This window comes from Haliotis asinina, chromosome 3, assembly GCF_037392515.1.
Source record: "Haliotis asinina isolate JCU_RB_2024 chromosome 3, JCU_Hal_asi_v2, whole genome shotgun sequence".
Taxonomy (NCBI): Eukaryota; Metazoa; Mollusca; class Gastropoda; order Lepetellida; family Haliotidae; genus Haliotis; species Haliotis asinina.
The window spans coordinates 41,975,384-41,996,841 of NC_090282.1; the positions used below are offsets into that span (position 1 = coordinate 41,975,384).

Here is a 21,458-nt window from a genome sequence, read left to right on the forward strand (position 1 = left end):
TGACTGCATGTTTTGTTACCAATCAATAACTCAAGCTAATATTCACAAGCTGCTCTCTCATAGCTGGAACACTGCTGAGTGTGGCAATAAACACCATACAAACAGTGCCACACAAACCTGAGATGATCAGATGAGAGCATGCGACTGAGGTGCAGCCAAATCATAAAAAGGTCATTCACTGTTTTTCATTAACTGAAGAAACTTTTTTATCTTTGAATGTATACTTTGGATGGACTCAACAATATTTTTTTTAAACTTTGAAGTCATAGATACAACATTTACTGATACATCCATACAAAAATAAAGCAAATAATAAATGTATTCAAATTGTCTGGAGAAACTTAATCAACTGATCACATAATAACATCTGCCTTTCATTAAAATGTGTGTATGTGTAATGAATAAGGGTCTCAAGCTGACTTGAAGAAATTGGGTTTAATGTAATCACATCAACAAACTTCTCTGCAGCTGTATGATGCAAGAAATCAATTGAATCACAAAAAACTCAGCTGACATAAAGTGTCTATGGATAGGTGAAACATGATGACTCAAAATATAAGCTAGTCAGTCAGGCTGCAGATACCATAATTCAATAACATCAACAACGATATGTTTAGCATATTCCGAAAGGGTTGTCACCACAAACTGTCTCAAGTTTTATTAATGGTTAAGACATCAAGCCTTTTATAAAGAGACCTTGAAAGCAATATTATTTACGATTTTACACCACTTATCCACTCACTGGATTGCAATCATAAAACCAGAATACATGATAAAATTAGGTTCAAGACTGTTTTGGACAACTTCAAAACTGTTTTTATGGTGTCTTGGCATAAGGTGAGAGAAAGACCTAAGTCATGAGGGTTGAGAATAATCTCCACTTTGGTCAAATCATTAAGCCTGAGTAGAGTTCAGGTGATCAATCATTGTCAGGTTCAATGTGAATTAACAGATCCTGGCAATGCCATGCAACTGAACACCACAAATTGCAGGTCCTCAGATTGCTTGGCTCATGAATGCTGCTGATGAAGGTGGAAAATGAAAACAACTGATCAAAGCATGTACAACAATATCGAACCTGTGAAAGTTTTTTTCATTGTCTGTGTTTTACTTGTACACTGATTTGTACATTTAAAACTATAACAAGTTTAAAAAGTCATACCTGATCTGTTTCGTAAAATGGATCCTTGAATTCAGCTGGTATGGAATCCCGATATGCCTTATGTAAAATCCATGACAGCGAAGCTCTCAGCTTGGCCTGCAAACAAATATAAATGAATAAATACACAAGAAACAGTTTCCGCTTTAAACATAATTTCATGTAAAGCTGTACTTAATACAGGGGTACATAGTTCTTTCATCCTATTCATATATACACATAAGATTGACAAACGCATGTGAAATCTGCGTAGATCTGTTTTAGAAGTGATCTTCAACAACCTATCCTTGTCGTAACGGGAGATAAAGATAATTGGGTGGTCATACTTACTTACAGGGTGGATGCATGTGATCATATCGCAGTTTCATATTTGAAACAATACAGGAATATAATATGAATCAATACATTTAGGTATGCAGTAGGTCATTCAGGAATCATGACATCACTAATTATTGCTGTGTATTTCGGTGTTAGAATCAATGGTGTATAGTCTTTGCCCATGAGTCTCAAAAAATATTAGATGTATAGATACTGAAGATGCAAATTAGCTATCCTGTGCATCTCAACATGTTGGAATGGCAGTCACAAAAACATCACCATGCGGTATGATTCATTCATCATATTGCTACACCCTGACATACTAACAGTCATGCTTCTATTCACCATGTAAAATTGATTTTCCAAGGAAATACAAATTCACCAAGATCAGTATGTCAGATCACCAATAAAGCGTTTATCATTACAACTATCATGAAATGATAATTCATACCAAAATTCATTACTAACTGTAACCAGTACAAGCAATACATTAACATTCAAATATTAGGAAAATATAAATACAGAATATTAGTTTCATCATGTATCAGTAATAGCTTAGACACAGACTCCTGTCAAAAGTAGTAACACTTATCTCACAGATATTCTATTGATAAAAGTACTCCCCCTGTTTGGTCATTGAAGTTGTTTAGGTAGGACAAACCCCATTTTGTTTATTCTGTATTTCATTGGCTATTGTAGGTTACGCCCATTTTTGTATCAGTCAGCAAATCATAATCTTTGTATTGTTTCAATTTTAGATAAATAGTCTCCACCTCCATTTGTCCATCAGTAGGGTTTAGACTCCCAACACAGGTCAGCTCTAGACCTCATAGTCCAGAGGGTTGTACCGACTCTCCGTCGCCACCCTTGTAATTCTATTTTTTGTTAATAAAGTTGCAATTAGCTTCTTGTGACTTAGTACTCTTTGCTGAGTTAATTCCCCCAAGCAGATCAGCACGTCAGTTAGATAAGGGATTTCACTGGTACGATCACTTGGACCCTAGACCCATATCATAACAGTTGGTTCATCACTAAATGAAAGGAGCTCAGTGCTAGATGCAAGATATGAATAAAGGCAACACATTAGGATCCCTTGAAGTGATCGCGGAGTATGTCACAGTGACAGCCCAATGAAGTCAATAAACGTGCAGTAGGTGCAGGTCAGACAAGATGACATCACATCAACTGTTAACATGCAACACATATTGATCACTGTTTTGAGACATCAGTGCACAGGTTGATGGCAAATACTTGGAACCATTCACAACAGATGTTTTCTACATATTCACACACAATCATATTAAGTTTGGAATGTTAGGACACTTGAAAAAAACCCTGGAGAACAGACATCATTCTTGACATTTTGTGGTCTGGTCTAGTACTTTTACAAAGAAAAGGGTACTGTAGTCCTCAATGATTTTGGTACCTAATTTTCAATAATTTTGTATTTAAGGGCCATAGGAATTGAATTTCCTTGAGTTTGCAATTTGCACACTGGGTATGAAAGGCTTTCTCATTCATTAGTTCCAAACATAGGTCATACACCAGTTTTGTACTGTTTCTAATTAATCCAGAATTGAAACCATATCTAAATATCAACAAACCCATTGTGGCAATTGGCACCAAATTTCCTTCTCACAATATTTGGAAGTGACTTGTTCATATTAATTCCTTGCTATGTAACGGTAGGTTTATCACTGTTCCACAAATAGACTGGCATTTCCACATCACTATGTGGGTGTGTAAACAGGGAAAACCTTAGTCCTCCCATGTGTCTTGACACAATTGTCTCTAACACAGCACTCATCTCATCAGTCATATTTAGGGTGTGGTCGGGTGAGACCGAGTTCAATAGATTGTTATGTATCTATGTGTGGCATGTATTGCTAACCAGGAGCCTATGAAAAATGATGCATCATGAAGCATCCAACTGACTAATGCTTTCATTCCTTTTGAGGATTGACCCAAGCATGAAATACAAGTTTAGGCTATTCTTAAGAAATGAAAAATTGAAAAGAAATATTATATTTCAAGAAGTTTCTATATTATTAAATTATAAATATGAAATTATTGTTAGCTGCTGAAATATATAAAAATCATGAAATGGAGATAAAGTTGTTTTAAAGCCAGGAAAAAAACCCATCATGCTTGTGGACATTTTGAGTAACAGACCCATTAATATGGTCAAGTTCGAGGTTTGTATTTGTCATATTTAATTTGTCTAGAGCCATCCATTTCAAATTTGTACCTCTTAACAAACCCATTTGAATTAGAATGGTCGACACTGCAGAAATGAAAGTTTCAATGAAGTCTTTGTCAGCAAATAACTTTCCAAAAGAGTTTAACTTTGTTTTGCTTTGGTTAAAAAGCAGTTACTGTTTGAATATGATAAATCTATGCCATACTTTATGAAAACAAAGCCCAATGTAACCCTACCTCTGAAACAGTAACATCTTTAACACCTTCCTGCTCATGCCTGCCACCAGTGTCACTGTAACTGTAGTCACTCATATCTAGTGAGTCTTTGAACTCCTCTGTATAGCACTGTCTGGTACATGGATCTGTCTGGTCACACAAGGAGTCTACGTAGACAGACTCGTTATCATCATAAGCTTCATTGGCTGAAAACATGTTAATGTCCACAGAGTCAAAGGAGCAGCTGATCCCTTCTCGCTGGTACCTTTGTGGAGTGATCACACTGTCATCCACCACAAACCTCAGCAACATGTCCCCCCCATCCATCAGCTCATCACCATTATCACCTGTTTCTGAGATGTTCAGGAAACTTGTTTCTGTGGCTTGACTAGATACACTGTCACTGTCAGAGTCAAAGCGAAATCCTTCTAGATCAAGATGTCCATCTTCATTACCTGAAGTCAAGAATTTGTGTTCTGTCTTATCATCTCTTTGATACAGGTCACATTTTTGTGTGTGATGGGTTGCTGTATTATCAGAGGTGAAAAAATCCAGTCCTTCAGTAAGGAGGTCAGCATTTTCAGGTCCAACACCTGTGTTAAGAACTCCATCCTCAGTCCCCTCAGAACTGGACTTTGTGTCATGTCCAGCTATGTTATCAAAATGTTGGGGTAAGCACAGTCCTGAAGAAACATTATGATTGTCATCTTCAGTTGTTATAACATCTTTCTGGTTAGTTGCACTGAAGTCATTGGCTTCAGTTTCATCTGTGTGTTTCTGCCATGCCATTTCAAACATAGAAGTGACATGATGCAAATCTTCCAACAGAGAAGAACCACCTTCATCAGCAATGACATATTCTTTGTGAGTAGATTGTACCCGTCTTTTCCCATTAAAACTGGTGTCCTTGTGCTGTGACTTACATTTTTCTTGTGACATCTTATTAACACTAGGGACAAAGTGCAGGCCACCAAACGCTGAATGACCACCTTTATCTACCATGGTAGCCTCATTGTTGAAAGGTCCTTCATCCCTGTCCCCTTGAAGGTACAAGTGTTTATCCCTCATCTGTTTCTGACCTGTCAATTTATTCATGGAAGTGACAAAGTTTCCTCTAGCAAATACATACCCACTTTCTTTAACGTTAGGTGCAGTGGGAACAGCATCTACTTGTGTGTCCACATGGAAGATGGCATCCTTGTCCTCATTCAACCATCTCTGTTTTGTCATTTTGTCAACAGAAGAGACGAAGTGCAACCCACCCATTACTGGACAGTCACTTTCACCTGTGGCAGCACTGTTGTAAGTATCTTTACTATCTTTCCTCCTCCCGAATCGAATGTCCCTTTTCAGCACATTTTGTCTTTGATGTGTCCTCTTTGTTAAGGGAGTGACAAACTGCACCCCTCCCAGGGCCATGGCATCAAAAGACAGGTCTCTTCCAAGTGTGTCACCAGAAAGAACTGTTTCACCATCTTGCCATCCACTAATCCTAGTGTCTTCATCAGTATTTACCTGTTTCTGTCGCGAGAGTCTATTCCTATTGGTGACAAATCTCATTCTTGTCAGGAGAGGAAGACCACCTTCTACACCCATGGTAGCAGGTTGACCATCTCTGTCACAACATGTCCACTGACTAGTTGAAGTCTTGATGTCATTCATATGAGACTTAGGTATCACATCCACTACCTTTGGATTTATATCAATATTCTCATCTTCATTGTCTTCATCATCTTCTTTCACCTGATGCAAATCATGAAACCTAACCCGCTTGTGAACAGTGTTCTTTCCCTTGAACATATTTCCAGTTCTATCACAATTCCTAGCTCCAACTTCTGAATAATCATCTCCGAAATGTTTCAGAATTGTTTTCCTTGTGTTCTTAAATCCAAGTCTCTGTCTTCTGTTGAATTCATAGTTTTGTGGATAATCTGAACCAAGTGTAACATCTTTTCTTTGCATGTACCCAACAATTTGTCTTTTAGTTTTGGGTCTACTGCTCCCACTTAAGTACCTTTCAGAACAATTATCAATTGATTTAGTTCTTTGGGTCTGACCTTTTCTCCCACTCTGTTTATTATTCAACCAGATTGTGCAAAATGGTTGCTTGCCCTGTGAATGGTTATTGTCAGTGGATTGTTCCATGTTTAACTGCTGAATCTGATCACGTCTTGACTGTGTTTCAGCTACTTGCTGCTTCTTATCACCACTAGTCATACCTTTAGGTTGCTTAATGTCATGCTGCCTTTTCCTCTTGTCTACTGAAGGATCAATGTCATATTCAGACTTGTCAACTGGATGTTTCTTATCCAAGGCAGTCTTGGTAACATGCTGAGTCTTGTCTGAGTCACTTTTAATGTCTGGGTGTTTCTTGTCTGAGTCAGCAGTGTTAACAGGATGTTTCTTCTCTGAGGCAGAATTATCAACTGGATATTTCTTGTTTGATGCAGTTTTGTCAACACAATGTTTATCGTCTGATGAAGTCTTAACAACTCTTTTTTTCTTGTCAGGTGCAGACTGGTTAGCATGATGTTTCTTGTCGGACATTGCCTTGGCAATATGTTGCCTCGTGTGAGGTGAAGCGTTGGTAATTATTTGCTTCTTGTCAGATGGAGTCTTTGCTGCTGAATGTTTCTTGGTGTCAGTTGGTTGTTTCTTGTCAGCTGGCATCTCAAAACCAGAATGTTTCTCATCTTCCAGCTTGGACTTTTCTACATGCTTAAAGTTTTCTGAATCATTGTTTCCTTTGGAATGCTTGTCTGATTCAATTTTGCCTTCTGACTGATCCCTGTAAGACTCAGACAAGTTGCTGACTTGATTGTTGTCTAATTCAGAATTGCTTCCTGTCTGATCCTTGCATAAATCAGACTTGTCATCTGAATGATTGTTGTCAGATTCAGACTTTCCAACCGAATCATTCTTGTATGAATCTGATTCGCCTACAATATGTCTGCTGTCTGTCTCAGGCTTGCTTACAGCCTGTCTGTCATTTGATTCAGATTTGCCAATAGACTGTAGGAACTTCAAGATAGCCTTGCCAACAGATTCATTGTCACCCAAGTCATTGTTGCAATCAGACTCCTTATTGTTACCATCATTCCTTTCTGCACATAATTCAGTGTTGTCAGTTGATGGTTCATCGCTAAACTCTATCCTTCCTTCAAACAACTTCTTTCTGTCTTGTACTTCTGCAGTATTGACCTCATCTTTTTCTCGGTCTTGAGAATTTCCCATTATTTGAAATATAGTTTGCTTGAAATTACAGGTGAGTTCCAAATATGTTAAGACACAATATTTCAATAGTATTACATCAAATGATGACAATTTGAAATAGTGTTTTGCAGCATCACAGTTCTTATGATCACACTTCTAAAATACAAGATGTTGAACATGGCCACAAGCAGCAAAGTATCACTCCAGATTTCAAAATATACCTGTCCAGGAAATCCACTTCAGGATCACTATAACATCACTATACTGAGAATCCAATATTCCCTCACAAGGAGTGAATGTTTCAAACTGTTTGGAATTCCACCATCACACCTTGTTGATGATCAACGAAAGAAATCCATCACAGACATTTTTCTGTTGATGTGTTATCTCCTGTGAACATGATAATTATCAAGGACTCGTGACTATGGCATCCGTGAACATAAATTATTATGACTGTGTCCAACTGACTGACACATTATACTGGAGGCAAGCTTTCTCACCTGATCAATGTATTTAGGTGCTACACTCATGCAACAGGTGTCCAGAGCCTTGTTGATTTTCAATAACATTTCACTCCAGCCTTTACGTCCAACACTGACAGAGGAATATTGTGAACTACTTCAAAATACCAATAATCAATGATTTAGTCATGCATACTGGAAAGGGGTAAAAGGCTTTGTAAAACTGGCAGTATCAAATTATGGCTGTGATACCATATAGAGGACATCATGTTCAGGTAGGTCAAGTTTCAGAAATGTTTAACCATATTAACAGTTCTAAATATAACATTTTGCGAATGTGTTACACCAGACGCTACACAAAATGAGGTGTTGGTACAATGGTATCTAAAAAACAATAATAAATAGCATAAAGGGAGAACCAGTGACACATAGCTCATGTGACACAGGCAAGGCAATATGAAACAACTCAAACTTTATTACTGTTTTCGTCTTACTACGAGACAAAGAAGTATGCAGGTACTGTGATTAAGTTTACTTTTCTTAAGAGTGTTCCTTTTTTTCTTGTTTTAATACAAATAACCAATATCTTTATGCATGTTTAGAAATTAATCAAAAGGGTGCAGCCAACACTAAGAACACAGTTATAACATCAGGACTGTGTGATGGGGTGAGTAGAGTAACTTGCCAACAACCACTGAACCAGGCTAAAGGATTTCCGTACTTTGGAGTGTTACACTTCACTAGTGTGTGTAAATATTATGTAAGCATGCTGACTTCTGTTGCAAAATTCTACTGTGAGAATAATAAATGAGTCTTCCAAACATGATGAGAAAGATGAACCTTTGTCTTGTGACAGTACATTAGCAAATCATATCTAGACTTTAAACGTTAATCACAAGTCATACTCTTTGTGTTCTCTTTCTAAAATGAAAGTATCTACAATACGACACTGTTACAGACAAGCCTTGAATTTACATCTCAGGTGAAAGGGCAGTATGAGACTAGCAGGATCCAGATAAGGGCCGTATCAGCGTATGTATGGAAAAAAAAAAGCAAGATACAGTAGGAAAAAAAGGAGAAAACGTAGCAGCTACGCACCACAGCAATGGTTTATGGTCAGAGAATCATTTACAAACTACTTATCTGAAAAAGTATTGCTTTATTATTTACTGACCTGTTTACACAAGAGTAGCCATGTTGTGGTGCATATATGAAAGGAAACACAAGATCTCTTACACGCCATTAAATTTCATTCTCTAACTATTCCCCATACTCTTATACTGAAAAAATATAGCGTACATACTCCTCGTGTTGAAAAATTATCTGGAGCCCTGGACTAGTAATAATGAAGGACTCGTATGTTTCTCATGATGCCACTGTAGTGAATGTCAGATAAGGCGCACTGAGTTATGTCTTCTATATAATTGAAAGTATTCAGTGCTGTAGGTGCTCTAAACATATCTGTGGTCATCAGAAAACAATAAACGAAACAAATCCAGGATTGATGAAAAAAGGGTGTCATTTGGAACATCACATCATACAATAATTTTTGATTAATTCACTGACAATCACTCATTGCCCTGATATTGATGATGATCTGAAATGTAAAATTGATCTGAAACACCTATCTCAGCCAGATAATCAATTTGGGTAAAGGCTATTTTAGAAAGTCTTTCATATTGCTTTAATACAGCTTGTTTTTTTCTCATTGACAACTATTCAATCTATAGATATTTAAGAGTCTAAAGGATTGTATAGCACACCATCACTATTGGGCAACATAGTAGGGACTACCAGCTGTTAAGGGGAAAACACATGTCCGCTGAGATGATACCTAGTAAACTGAACAGAGAAGGGTGGAAAGAAGATGAAAACTTGACAAATACAAGATATATATACAATGTTCAAATGAATCATGACTGTCAAGGTGACTTTGTCGTTAGCCTAGGTTAAAAGAAAAAAGATTTTCAATGACATTTCACTTGAGTCTTTTACTTCCAATACTGACAGAGGAATATTGTGAACTAATTATGGCTGTGTTACCATACAGAAGACATCATGTTCAGGTAGGTCAAGTTTCAGAAACATTTAACCATATTAACAATTCTAAATATAACATTTTGAGAATGATAGTGAATCAAGGACAGGGGACCTGTGGGCTCCTTTTAAAACTAAAAAACACATCTTCAGTTAAAGCACCCCTAATATTTGTACATCACAGGTTCCACATGAAGAAGTATATTTGCTTCTTTGCAAATAATTTGCACAACATGTAAACAAACACTAGGGGCTTCTTTAACCTTGGCCTTCATCATCATCTACAAGATCCACTTATTTCATCAGATTAGTGGCAAATTGCCTCAGTGAATCATACAATCATCTGTCGACTGTCATATCAAAGTTACTGACTCCACCCACATGCACACATGTAGTACATGGCATGAGAATCAACCATTTAGATTGTAAATGATGACTGTTCTGGGCTATCTATTCAGAGTCTTATCTGTGTTTATTTTGATATGATCTTGTTCTCAGAGCTACTTCTTCTGAGGGGGCACCTGCACAGTGCAGGCAGCATCAATACATTACCCAACACATGTAGGGCAGACACAGTGGCATCATAACAGATTAAGCACCATTTACCTCAACATTCCAGTACAAGGTTTCTATTTCACGACAACACTGATTCTTTAAAGCATTACAGTTCTGTCTACATTTAAATTACGATTGCAAATCACTAAGTTAAAGAAGATAAACAGAATTGTGTCTTTCTGCCAGTCAAATGAGAATGGAATTTCTACAGACGTGGTGATTGATTACATGTTGATTAAATCATTACAGTTCCCAGTTCGATGCATCAAAGCATGTAAGTAAGCAAAAATGATGGCTTCCAGCACTGGGACACATTCTGGAAATTCCAAACAGATGGGGGCTGCAGCTGTAGGACATTGTGGAAATGGTATATCTCCGTAGTCTTGCAACAGACAGTGGGAGGACACTTTTAGCACTGACGCATACTCTGGTAAATACAACAGAAGGTGGCATGAAAGGGGACAAAGGGAGATAACTGCTGCTTCTTTAAACGCTGGGCCACCCTTTGGAAATTATGACCAATGCATAGGAAGAAGTAGGAAACTAAAGCGCTTGGTGCTGACAAAGAAATGGGAGGAGGTTACAAACCTGTTACATACAAATTTGTTTAAGCAAGGACATTCACATTAATAATACTACCATTGTAGCATATCCCTGCCAAGCCACATTTGATATGTTGGTGACAATACCATAAAGTACTAGTAGCCAGAAGCAAAGAAGCTCTGGCTCTAGGAATACTGATACTTGGGAAAGTCGGCAACAGTCAAGTGCTTCAAAACCCATTTTCTAAACTAGCACTGCAGTTATTCCACTGATAGACAACATGTGATCTCATACTCTGTACAATATAATTTCCCACATATTAGAATGAGAACCAGAGCCTTCACCTGTGTTCAACATCTGACCTGACAGGTAATTATACTGCATCAGGAGTTATCTGTGTGGCAGGTATTTTCCCCTGCATCAGCACGCATATAGTCTTGCCAAGACTGACATGATGGAAACAGGCATTAGATGAAACATGACCAAAGATGGGTTCTGTTATTCATCCTTTGATAAGAGTTAATCATCCACATGAACATTAAACATCTATGAGACAGGAACCTCTTCAAAATATTCTGAACGCATAGAAGTAACATCTGAACACTATGGCTTGCAATAAATGAAACATTTTAACCAAGACAGAGGTGCCAAGTCTGTTTCAACGAAACAATGATACAAAGTTTTAGGTACTGATCTAGGACTCCTTTGATGAAGTAACCTTTACTAAGGTTAACCTTATATCCCATTCTCAACACTGCACTAAGGTTACCTTAGTGACTTACAATCACTTTCATGCTTTGTGAAGGTATACCCAGGAATCAAAATCAAATTAATAATTTCCTTATGCCAAACCTTTCATTGGACATTCCCATCGTTCCTTGATGAATGACATAACTGTAAAATGATTGATATAATTGTGTCTGAAACGGTATGAAACAACTCAATAGTCCTGTCAAGCTAACATCCTGTGAAAATGATATGTTCTTGGGTCACTCTATACCAACTAACTCCAGCTCATCATTATATTACAACCTTAAACTGTATGTGATGCTAGCTGATATGCTTGGCAGTTAGTTATATATATCAACAGAAGTAATATATTAAAAAACTGTATTTCTGTATGACTCCATCCCTACAAGAGATATCCTAATCTATTACAATTCTATTATGAATTGAGTCATTTTTATATCATATATATTATTAAATACAATTCTTTGGACATCAGCCGTTGTAGTGTTCTTGCGGTAGAGAACCCAGACAGGGCTTACATATTGCCAAGCCCACAACACATGAAAAAGGTCAGACTATCACAATATATTGATCTGCCATAAATCTAGCCCATAAATGATACCTTATCTTCATGAATACAGCCTGACGTATTCACTTCAACAGGAGCTCAAAGAACTGTCATTCTTTGTTAAAATCATTCACAGAAATACAACAAATATGGATTCTGTAATTTTTCTACAGATATTTTTAATTGACATGCTCTGTGAAACCAGTTTGCTGTTGTACATGGCAATCTTAGCGCTAAGATTACCTTAAGTCTATGTTAAGGACTTAAGTCTGTGTTAAGGAATTACAGTGACCTCAGCCCTAAGACTGCTTTGTACAACAGCACCCACAAAGATGACACTTAACTTGAGATAATTACAGTAATCATGAATAATTACACAAGACAAAAATGTCTGCATCAACATCAGGTATAATTTTCTATGTGTACAATCTGGACTGTATCAGTAATACTCCACTTGCCGTGCTAGCTGTTGGGCTTCTGTTTTCCTTTCCTAAAAATACACCTTCAACAAGTCTTTTCAAACACAAAAATGATCTTTGTAGCATACTGGTATAAGACATAAAAGTAGTTTGGAAGTGACTGCTAATAGCCTGTTATCAGCTAGGCAGTGAAAGCCTAGTACACGGTTATAGGTATTAACTTCTTAACCTAAATATTATCTAAATACTGTTCCCTTAAATAGCCCAACTGAATAAAATCATTTGGATCAGGAGTTTCTTTGTACCGAATGAGTCAACAATCTCAGAATCGTAGTCTTAATCCAACCTGTTCACCTGCCTGATAATTACAGGTGTAATATTTCTGTGGCTTGGAGAAGCAATTTCACACACCAGTACAATTAAATGCACACTAACTCTTCAGCCATGTGAAGTAGTGACGATAGATCCTGGATCTATACTGAGATTAATACCACTTCAATGGTATTTGTTCAGCTCTGGACAACCAGGTTTTATATGAATATTCTACTGACAATCTACATATGCACTGCGACTGATATAACTGCTGCATGTGTTTGCTAGTATTTAGGCAACATACATTTAACAAAGTAGAATTTTTCCTTCTTGTTTAATTTACCGTATAACCCCATGACCATTGAATCTAATAATCAGTTCAGTCACTGCTATCAGCAAGTCCAACAGTCAATGTTTATGTTGAATCATCATTAATTGTAAACAATAGGACTGCATAGTATTACTGGTATATTGCAATACACTTTTAAATCAATATGTCTTGCAATAGTTTCTCTGAGAACCAGTATATTGAGTAAAGAACATATATGAAGTTTTTGTGATTATAAGGCTGTTACAATCCATTTGCATATTTGATGAATTGAACTGTAGCCCTTCATGAATTCAATTCATTATTCATGGTCAATAGAGTGAGTGAGTGAGTTTAGTTTTACGCCGCACTCAGCAATATTACAGCTATATGGCGGCGGTCTGTAAATAATCGAGTCTGGACCAGACAATCCAGTGATCAGCAACATGAGCATCGATCTGCGCAATTGGGAACCGATGACATGTGTCAACCAAGTCAGCGAGTCTGACCACCCGATCCCGTTAGTCTCATGGTCAATAGAATTGAATATTAATGAATAATTATGATTTGTTTTAAGGGAACATGTTTCACTTGAACCCATATGTCTTTTTTCAAAGTGAGATATGCAAGAATGGAATATGTACTAGCTTGCAGTACTGCAGGTCATATTACCCGGTAGTTTGCCAGGGCAGCACATAGAACTGTTGACTGTAACTCTTACACCAAATTTTGAGGCATGAGATCACTGGTTAATGCTGTGACGATTTAACACTGTCAACATGGGGGTTCCATATTGTGTATTCATCACTCAAATACTGTATTTGAGAATAATTAATCGTATTTGATACCCAATATTCATGAAATGTATCATATTTGCCACATGGTGTATTTGTTGCAGTCCTTGCAATAATTATCTTTATGGCTGAAAATAAATCTACACAGACTTTCATTCACAAAAAATATTTCCTTTGTTATTCAATGACAAAATAGCATACTGTAATACAATAAATTGTATAAAATTAAAAATAGAATCCCTGACTAAGCAACCTAATTTTGAGATTGCTGTTATCAGAATCAGAAAAGTATGTTCATGCACTTTAAATATATACATGATCCACATGCACTACTAATCTCACTCACCATTCCCAATATATCACAATAAGTATCCCAATACAAGAACCTAAATTGCAATATATTGCAAAACAATTTATTAGCCAATACACAGATGAAGTAAACAACACAGTTAACTGCAACTGACAGTAAAATACCAACAGCAAACCCAGGTACAATGTAACCTTGTCCTAATGCAGTCTTAACACTTATACCCTAGTAACAATGCAACAGCTAGTAATCACAATATTTCACCCTGACCTAATAAGCGGCACCTGTCAGATAAGTTTCTATTCTTATCAGATCTCACCCCATGTATTGCCTCCTGAGACGTACACATGTTCACAGCTACTTACTGATGGTACCTGGTACATGATCCGTGAGTTACACGAACAGGCCACATGAACATACCTTCACATGACAATGAAAACTTCAAAATTGAACATGTTTACACAATGTATGCAATATACATATATTTTTACGAGTGAACTAAAATCCAAATTATAGTCAAGGTTACAAATGGACAGATATGTGGGCTCATTTTTTGACAGACCGAATATTCTATGAAGACCTAAAACACTTAACACTTACACTATGGTGAGGATCACTTGATGTTAACCCTTAATATCAAACAGTGTGAAAACATATTGTAGATATGCAATATGCAAACAGCTTGTCATTCAGATATCATGAAAAAAGATTTGAATAACCACCATAAAATAACTAACTTGCAGCTTTGACTTTGAAATTTGTTCCTGTGTCAAACAGAACTAAAATGACCACTGTATTAACAATATAAACAACAGTAAGATGCAGCACAGGGACTTATTCAATTTGGTACACATGAAGTGCCACTTGAAGGAAAATCTGGAAAGTATTGTCGTGTTGTCAACGCGTGATGGTTCTTGCTATGATGTTAAGCCAAGGTTACATCCTGTCTTAGACATAGGTGTGTTTTTTAGGTAACGTCATAATGTCACAATAAGCATCAAAACTCCCTTCTTTATTGTTTCTGTTACCAATTAAATACAGGTTATCTCCATAAAGCCACAAAATTAGTTATAAGTAATACATTATATTATTAACATGCATCGGGAAATTATTAATTCCGAATTCAGATTTTTTAAATGTCATTTGCTGCAGACTTAGTGCTGAAGGTCAGCCACAGTGGAGGTCTAGATAATACCCTGACACATCACACATATCTCTGTGCATCCCATGCATGGCCCTATGTGCGGCTGACAGACATGTTATTCATCACTGACTGGGAAAATACTGTCACCCTGCTGATCTGGGACCACTGTGATAAAATAGGACTAGTTTACATATTGCTATTTAATTTGCCATTTCATTTAAAAACAAAGACTGTTTTCTGGTTTCCTGACAAGCTATAACCTTGAGTCCATGACCTGAACCATTTCTCATTCATTCTGGACAGTGTCAAGCTGAAGCATTGTCTATTAGTTATGAATAAGCTCATAAACAATAATATATCAATTACAGACAAAACAGGAGTGTTTAGAATTATAAACGCATTTATAAAATTTGTAAGGATTAGTTACAATGTTACAAAAATATTGAAATGACCAGTTAATTCATTATGGAACAACCCCTTAACCATTGTCTCAAAATGACCGACTGTAGCTAATATCAGGCATGATAATGGTTCCTGTGGCATAATTATAGGCCTGAAACAAACCTGCACCCATTATGTGTCAAGCACCATCAATCTTAATTTGTACAACACCTCCATCACCCCGGGCCAGAGTGACCTCCCTTTGATAGCCCCTGGAATGTGTTCAAGAGAGCATAATCAATACAAATGGAATCTCTCTCACTCTCTGAGGAACGGCTCACTGTCCTGACACAGCAATCAATACGTGCAAGCTATCCAACACCCAGGCTGTTGTTGTCCCCTTGCTAACTGTAGTCTGACCTATGATATGTCTGACCTTATGGTCCTACTGCTGGATTCAGTCACTGAACTATCATAGAGTGATTTGTTGCCAGTCTTTGGAGACTGCAAATACTGCTTGGTCAGTAATTGATCAAGAATATGTGAGTCCTATTTAATAGATGCCTCTAGAATAATACAATAGGCACCTTGCACATTTCATCCTTGGCTGTGTAACACCTCAAATATTGAAGCATTTTATTCTAGTCCATGTATGTTTTGGCAATCTTGACAGTAACTACAATAACTAATATATAATGCTTATCAGCACTTCATTACAAACATAATTCAACAGATTAGCTATTTTCCAGCTAAAAGAATGGATACAGATGTTTCTATGTTTTTATTTAGCAATAAGTTGGTTAGGGCATGAAGCGTCACGAATATCAGCCCAGGTTACTTTGACATTCATTGCATTGTTGATCCCACACATCACTGTAGGTGTCTATCAACACTCACTAGATTGGTGTGACCCAAATACATTGGAATACTGCACCTAATGCCTTTAATTGCTATATGAGCAACGTCAACACTGCTCATTAATTCTTATCAACAACAGTACAAATAGCTGTACTTGGACAGCCTCATTGATATCTTGCAGACACAACTTCATAAACATATGTCACACAAATCCATACAAGAATCACACAATTGTCTTCTAACTACCATATGAGTCACAGCAATTCTGATGTTTGTGACTCTTTGATATCAAAGAAATTCTTGCATTATTTGACATGTTTCTCACATTGATAATACCAATACATTTAGCCAAAGACTGATTGGTCATTACTTTTCTGAATAGGTCCCAGTGATCATCCCAAATATCAACTTCACACAAATGATGTGTACTGCTGCTTATGCTATTAACCACTGTAGCACTTGATCTGGTCTTCGTTTGTTACAGGCACTCATGACAAATTTGAAATATTGCTGACCTCAGCGTAGCAGGACATTCATTTAGTCATTATTCACTCTCTCCTGCTGTACATCTATTCTGACTGTTTGCCCATCAAGTATACACATCTATCTACAGCAGACAAATGTGGTGGTACAGTCATGGAATTATTGATTTGTACCATACATGGCAGCATATACTCAAAGCCAAGACTGCAGCCATAGGTCTATCCATGCATCCACTCCAATCACTAATTGCCAGACTTCATCAGGTGCATAAGTCGTTCATCTCAGCCTAAAATCTGCATCACAGATCAATAAAAAGACAAAACAGTGATAAAGATTGTAAAATGCGCAGCACTTGCTGATGCAGATTGTGAACTGTTCAGTATGTCTGTCTTGGTGCAGGCCTTCCTTGTGAGGGCGATCACCATGACACGTCAGTCTTATGTACCTACTTGATGACAACACAAAGGGACAAAAAGCTTAATTTAGTTGAAAGAATATAATCAGTTCTTCAAACATTTCCACCTCTATAGCCAACTCTTGGATTATCACATACCACTACAACAATCAGCCTGTCGAGCAATAATGGAAATATTCACTTTTTCTGTGTGTAATTTATTATGATTAAGCAATAATTCTTTTCTGAATTCAGATTTAGCTTTTCAGAATTTGGTACACTGGAAGTTTCAGTATGGTTAGTTCAATAATCAAAATAATACACACAGTATGACAAACTAATACAAAAATATATAATTATGTCCTCTCATGTTCCATACTACTACGAATACAGAAAAGAGTAATCACCAGCTTTACACAGCGCAAGAAGGATGGAGCTCTGACCATGTTGATGAGCTAACTTCTTTAATAATAGGCTGCTACTAACTATCACATGTATGAACTGTTGTAGGCAATGACCTATGTCACCACAAACATCCTTTGAAGTATCAAGTCCAGAACTGGTCTAGCCACCATCACATCCCTGACCAGGGACCTTTGTCCCACAAAGCAGCCACCTTTGCCCCTTCCTACAAGCATAACACAGTCCTTCAGTAAATTCTGACATGTGACAAGAGCCCTGCTCCCAGGTGATTTACATGTCTCATTCATATCTATATATGAATTCACATCAAAGGAATACACTAGCTTGTTAAAGTTATGAGCCATGATTAGGATAATTATATTCAATATACGAGTCTCTGGTTCATTCCCATATTACTGTATGTGGGACATAAGATACGGAAACCCTGTTTGTCTGAACCTTGTTAATCTTGAAACCGGTCCAATGGAGAATCCTCTATATGGGAACAGAGCCTGTTAATTTCATGGTCAGCAGTATCAAACAGATGAACCAAGATCCCTTGCATGCTGGGAGTGCAGAATACGTATCATAACCATGAAAGACTGTATATTTAGACATTTCACCCAATGTGTTTGACACATTAGCTGATGATACCTTTAAAGAGAAACCCACTGATCAATGTAAGTTAATTCTAATTCGCATTTACAGCTCTGACAAATACATTGAGCTAATAAGTCTACTGCAAAGAACCAATGAATAAAGGCACTATTCAACAATCGAACCAAAGGTACCCCATTTTGTCAATAAATATGATCAGTCTTAGTCAAAAGACTATTCTGCATGAATTATCTAAAACATTCCTCATACTTCCACACACCACAATGCTGTCAGTTAATGAGTGGACAAGGTAAGAACTTTCTTGTAATCTCATTCACTGCTACATGAAAGGAGAGCAAGGTATCAATGTAGCAGGTGGTTCCATCAAATGATTTCACACTTGGATTCAGGAAAAGCACAATCCCTCAGAGAGCAAAAGAGTCAAAAGCATTCACTAATGTCAACACTTTTCTTTTATATATAATATCAGAATTTTGATATGTTTGAGACTTATACCGAGCCGAGCTTATCACGTAAAAGAATCAGTGACTTGGTCATTCTGTGAAGAAATCTCTAGTCTGAAGCTGGGGTCTCCTTTTGGCGCATTAACCTTCTGATGGCTGGTATGGAAAGCATGAGAGAACGTAATTTCACACCTCTTGGAGCAATCTTCCAGCAACAACATGGTAGGACACACAACAAAGTGTACCAAAGTGGCTAAAAAAGCCTGGCCCTATATTTTCGAGGCTCTCTTAGCGCTGAGATAGTCCTAAGTTAATGTTAATGCATGGTACTTATGACTATCATAGCACTGAGAGAGTATTGAAAATCTAGGCCCTGAACCTTTGGCTTGGATGTGAAAACTTCACTAAGTTACCCAATCATCTCTTCCATAATACTCAAGAGAAGTTAAGGACATTCTGGTCTTTCATATCACTATATATAGTTAATATAGATAATATAACCATATTGCTGTTTTACAAGATTATTCTTTACTGGGAGTCACTTGACCTTTGACTCATTCAACCTGAACACCACCTTTAATGTTCATGTTGATAGACGACAAGGTTGTCCATTTTAGAAATCACAGTTTCCTGAAAATAATGATATGACAACATCAACAGACGAGTCTTCTGTTTTGACATGGGCAGGTGAGGTAATTGATATCACTGCAACACATTTTTTCACATGACCTCCAAAATAACATGACTCATATTCAGTTTGATTAATGAGGGTGTCATTATGCGCTACACTTGCTTGACTCTTTACACCCTCAAATAATGAGTAACAACATATCCAATCTGTTCTGAATTTAAACACAAGCAAATTGTTATTTGTAGTCAGCCATCAAATATAAATTCTGCCATTTCAAAGCCGGCACAATAGTAGAACCCTACTTGTACTCTACACACTGAACCTTTCAATCACAAGCTATGTGAGAGGTCGGCAGAACACCAACTGAGTGATTATATACCTAGTTAGGTTGGGCTAACTGACAGCATTATGTACTCGGTGCAGTATGTTTCCTGTTGCTCCATCACACTGCTTCAACAGTATCACTTCCCCTGTGAAACAGTAAATCATTGTAACAGAGGAGACAGAATCTCTCAGACAATATTTTTCAAAGATTAACACCCACCTTCAAGGGTGGAACATATTAAACATAATCGTCTATGCTGAAATGTTTCAGGTCCGCTCACCTAAACCTTGCTTGTATTATCATGTTCCGTATATTTTAGCGTTATCACATGGACCTTTGTGAAAGGAACTTACTCGGGTAAACAGAATCTTACTAGAATCCAGCTTTGGACAAGTGGCTAAAGTCAGATACACCATTATGTTCCAAAAAGGAAAATATACTGCTTGTTCGGCACTTACAAGTGACAAGAAGCCAAATGTATTTTTAATCACACCACCATATAGTAATATATGTAAGCTGATACTAGATGGATCAGTAATTAAATATGGTACACAGTAAATAGTTACATTGTATGTCAAAGTTACTGAAACTTACTGAAATATGACCTTCCATGCCCCGGTCCTCAGCATCGTACTGTACAGGATCATCCAATGCATCGTAAAACTCATCCTCCGGTGAAGTCATCATGTCAGATTCAACCTGTTGCTTAACATGGTGATATGACAGATTACCTGCCTGAACAGTATAAACTGGCTGAGTCTGTACATAATCTGGCTGAGGGAATGGATGGAATTCATCATACACATCTAGGTATGTTTCTGAAGGTTCTGAACTGTCTTCTGGTGTAACACTTGTCTGACTGTCAAGAACCCATTCAGGCTCACTGGAAGAATGAATCACAGGAAAAGAGGATCGAACATGTTGAGCTGGTTCATTAGCACCTGTATGATACGTATGGTTGACTTTTGATTGACTCGTATATAAGTCATCTTGTGACTGTTGACATATTAGAAAAGGTTGAACATCATCATCATGAGACTGGAAGTGATGACCTACTGTTGAGTAAGCTGGAATGTACATTGACTGGTCTTGAAGATGATATGGTTGCTGGCGAAGATGAGGATTCTGTTGAGGTTGAGGTTGCTGCTGAGGTTGAGGTTGAGGGTGCAAGGGGAACATCTGGGTAGGCAGCACCATATACTTTCTAGTTCTGTTTTGGGTTTGCTGAGATTGAAACTGCTTGTTCACACAATCTCTCCAGTTCACATCACCTTGGTCAGATGACACTGACATGGGCTGTTCTTCATCAATACTCGTTAATGAATTAAACCTGTTTGCATTCCTGGAATGTAACTGTCTCTGAGTATTAGAAAACTGACCTAGATTGGATAGCAAATTGGCATTTCTATGATGATTATCATAATCATATTGGAGATTATTCCCTAGATTGTATTGTACAGGACTTTGGTATGATTCCATCTGAGACACATCCTTCACATCATAATGCACATCCTGATTATTGTTGTGGGATGTGTCGTGATGAAACTGATTGATTAGGGTTCTATCCAGATATGGCTGACCTTGAACTGAAATCCTAGGTGTCTTTGTAGTCACATCTATAAAATTACTTCCCAAACCAGAT

General features: G+C 37.3%; 1 protein-coding gene across 6 annotated transcripts in view; it reads right to left on the reverse strand.

The window, feature by feature from the left end:
* The window catches only part of LOC137278038 (calmodulin-regulated spectrin-associated protein 1-like), a 60,759-nt gene that overhangs the window by 21,192 nt on the left and 18,109 nt on the right, over window positions 1-21,458 (reverse strand). For 5 of the 6 annotated variants that reach the window (XM_067810084.1, XM_067810083.1, XM_067810082.1 and 2 more), the window contains exon 2: window positions 1,163-1,258. In XM_067810084.1, coding sequence (XP_067666185.1) covers window positions 1,163-1,258 — 96 coding nt within the window. Of the gene's footprint in view, window positions 1-1,162; window positions 1,259-3,913; window positions 6,681-6,761; window positions 7,127-21,458 lie in introns of those variants that run through there. The other variant, XM_067810079.1, reaches the window with a different exon arrangement.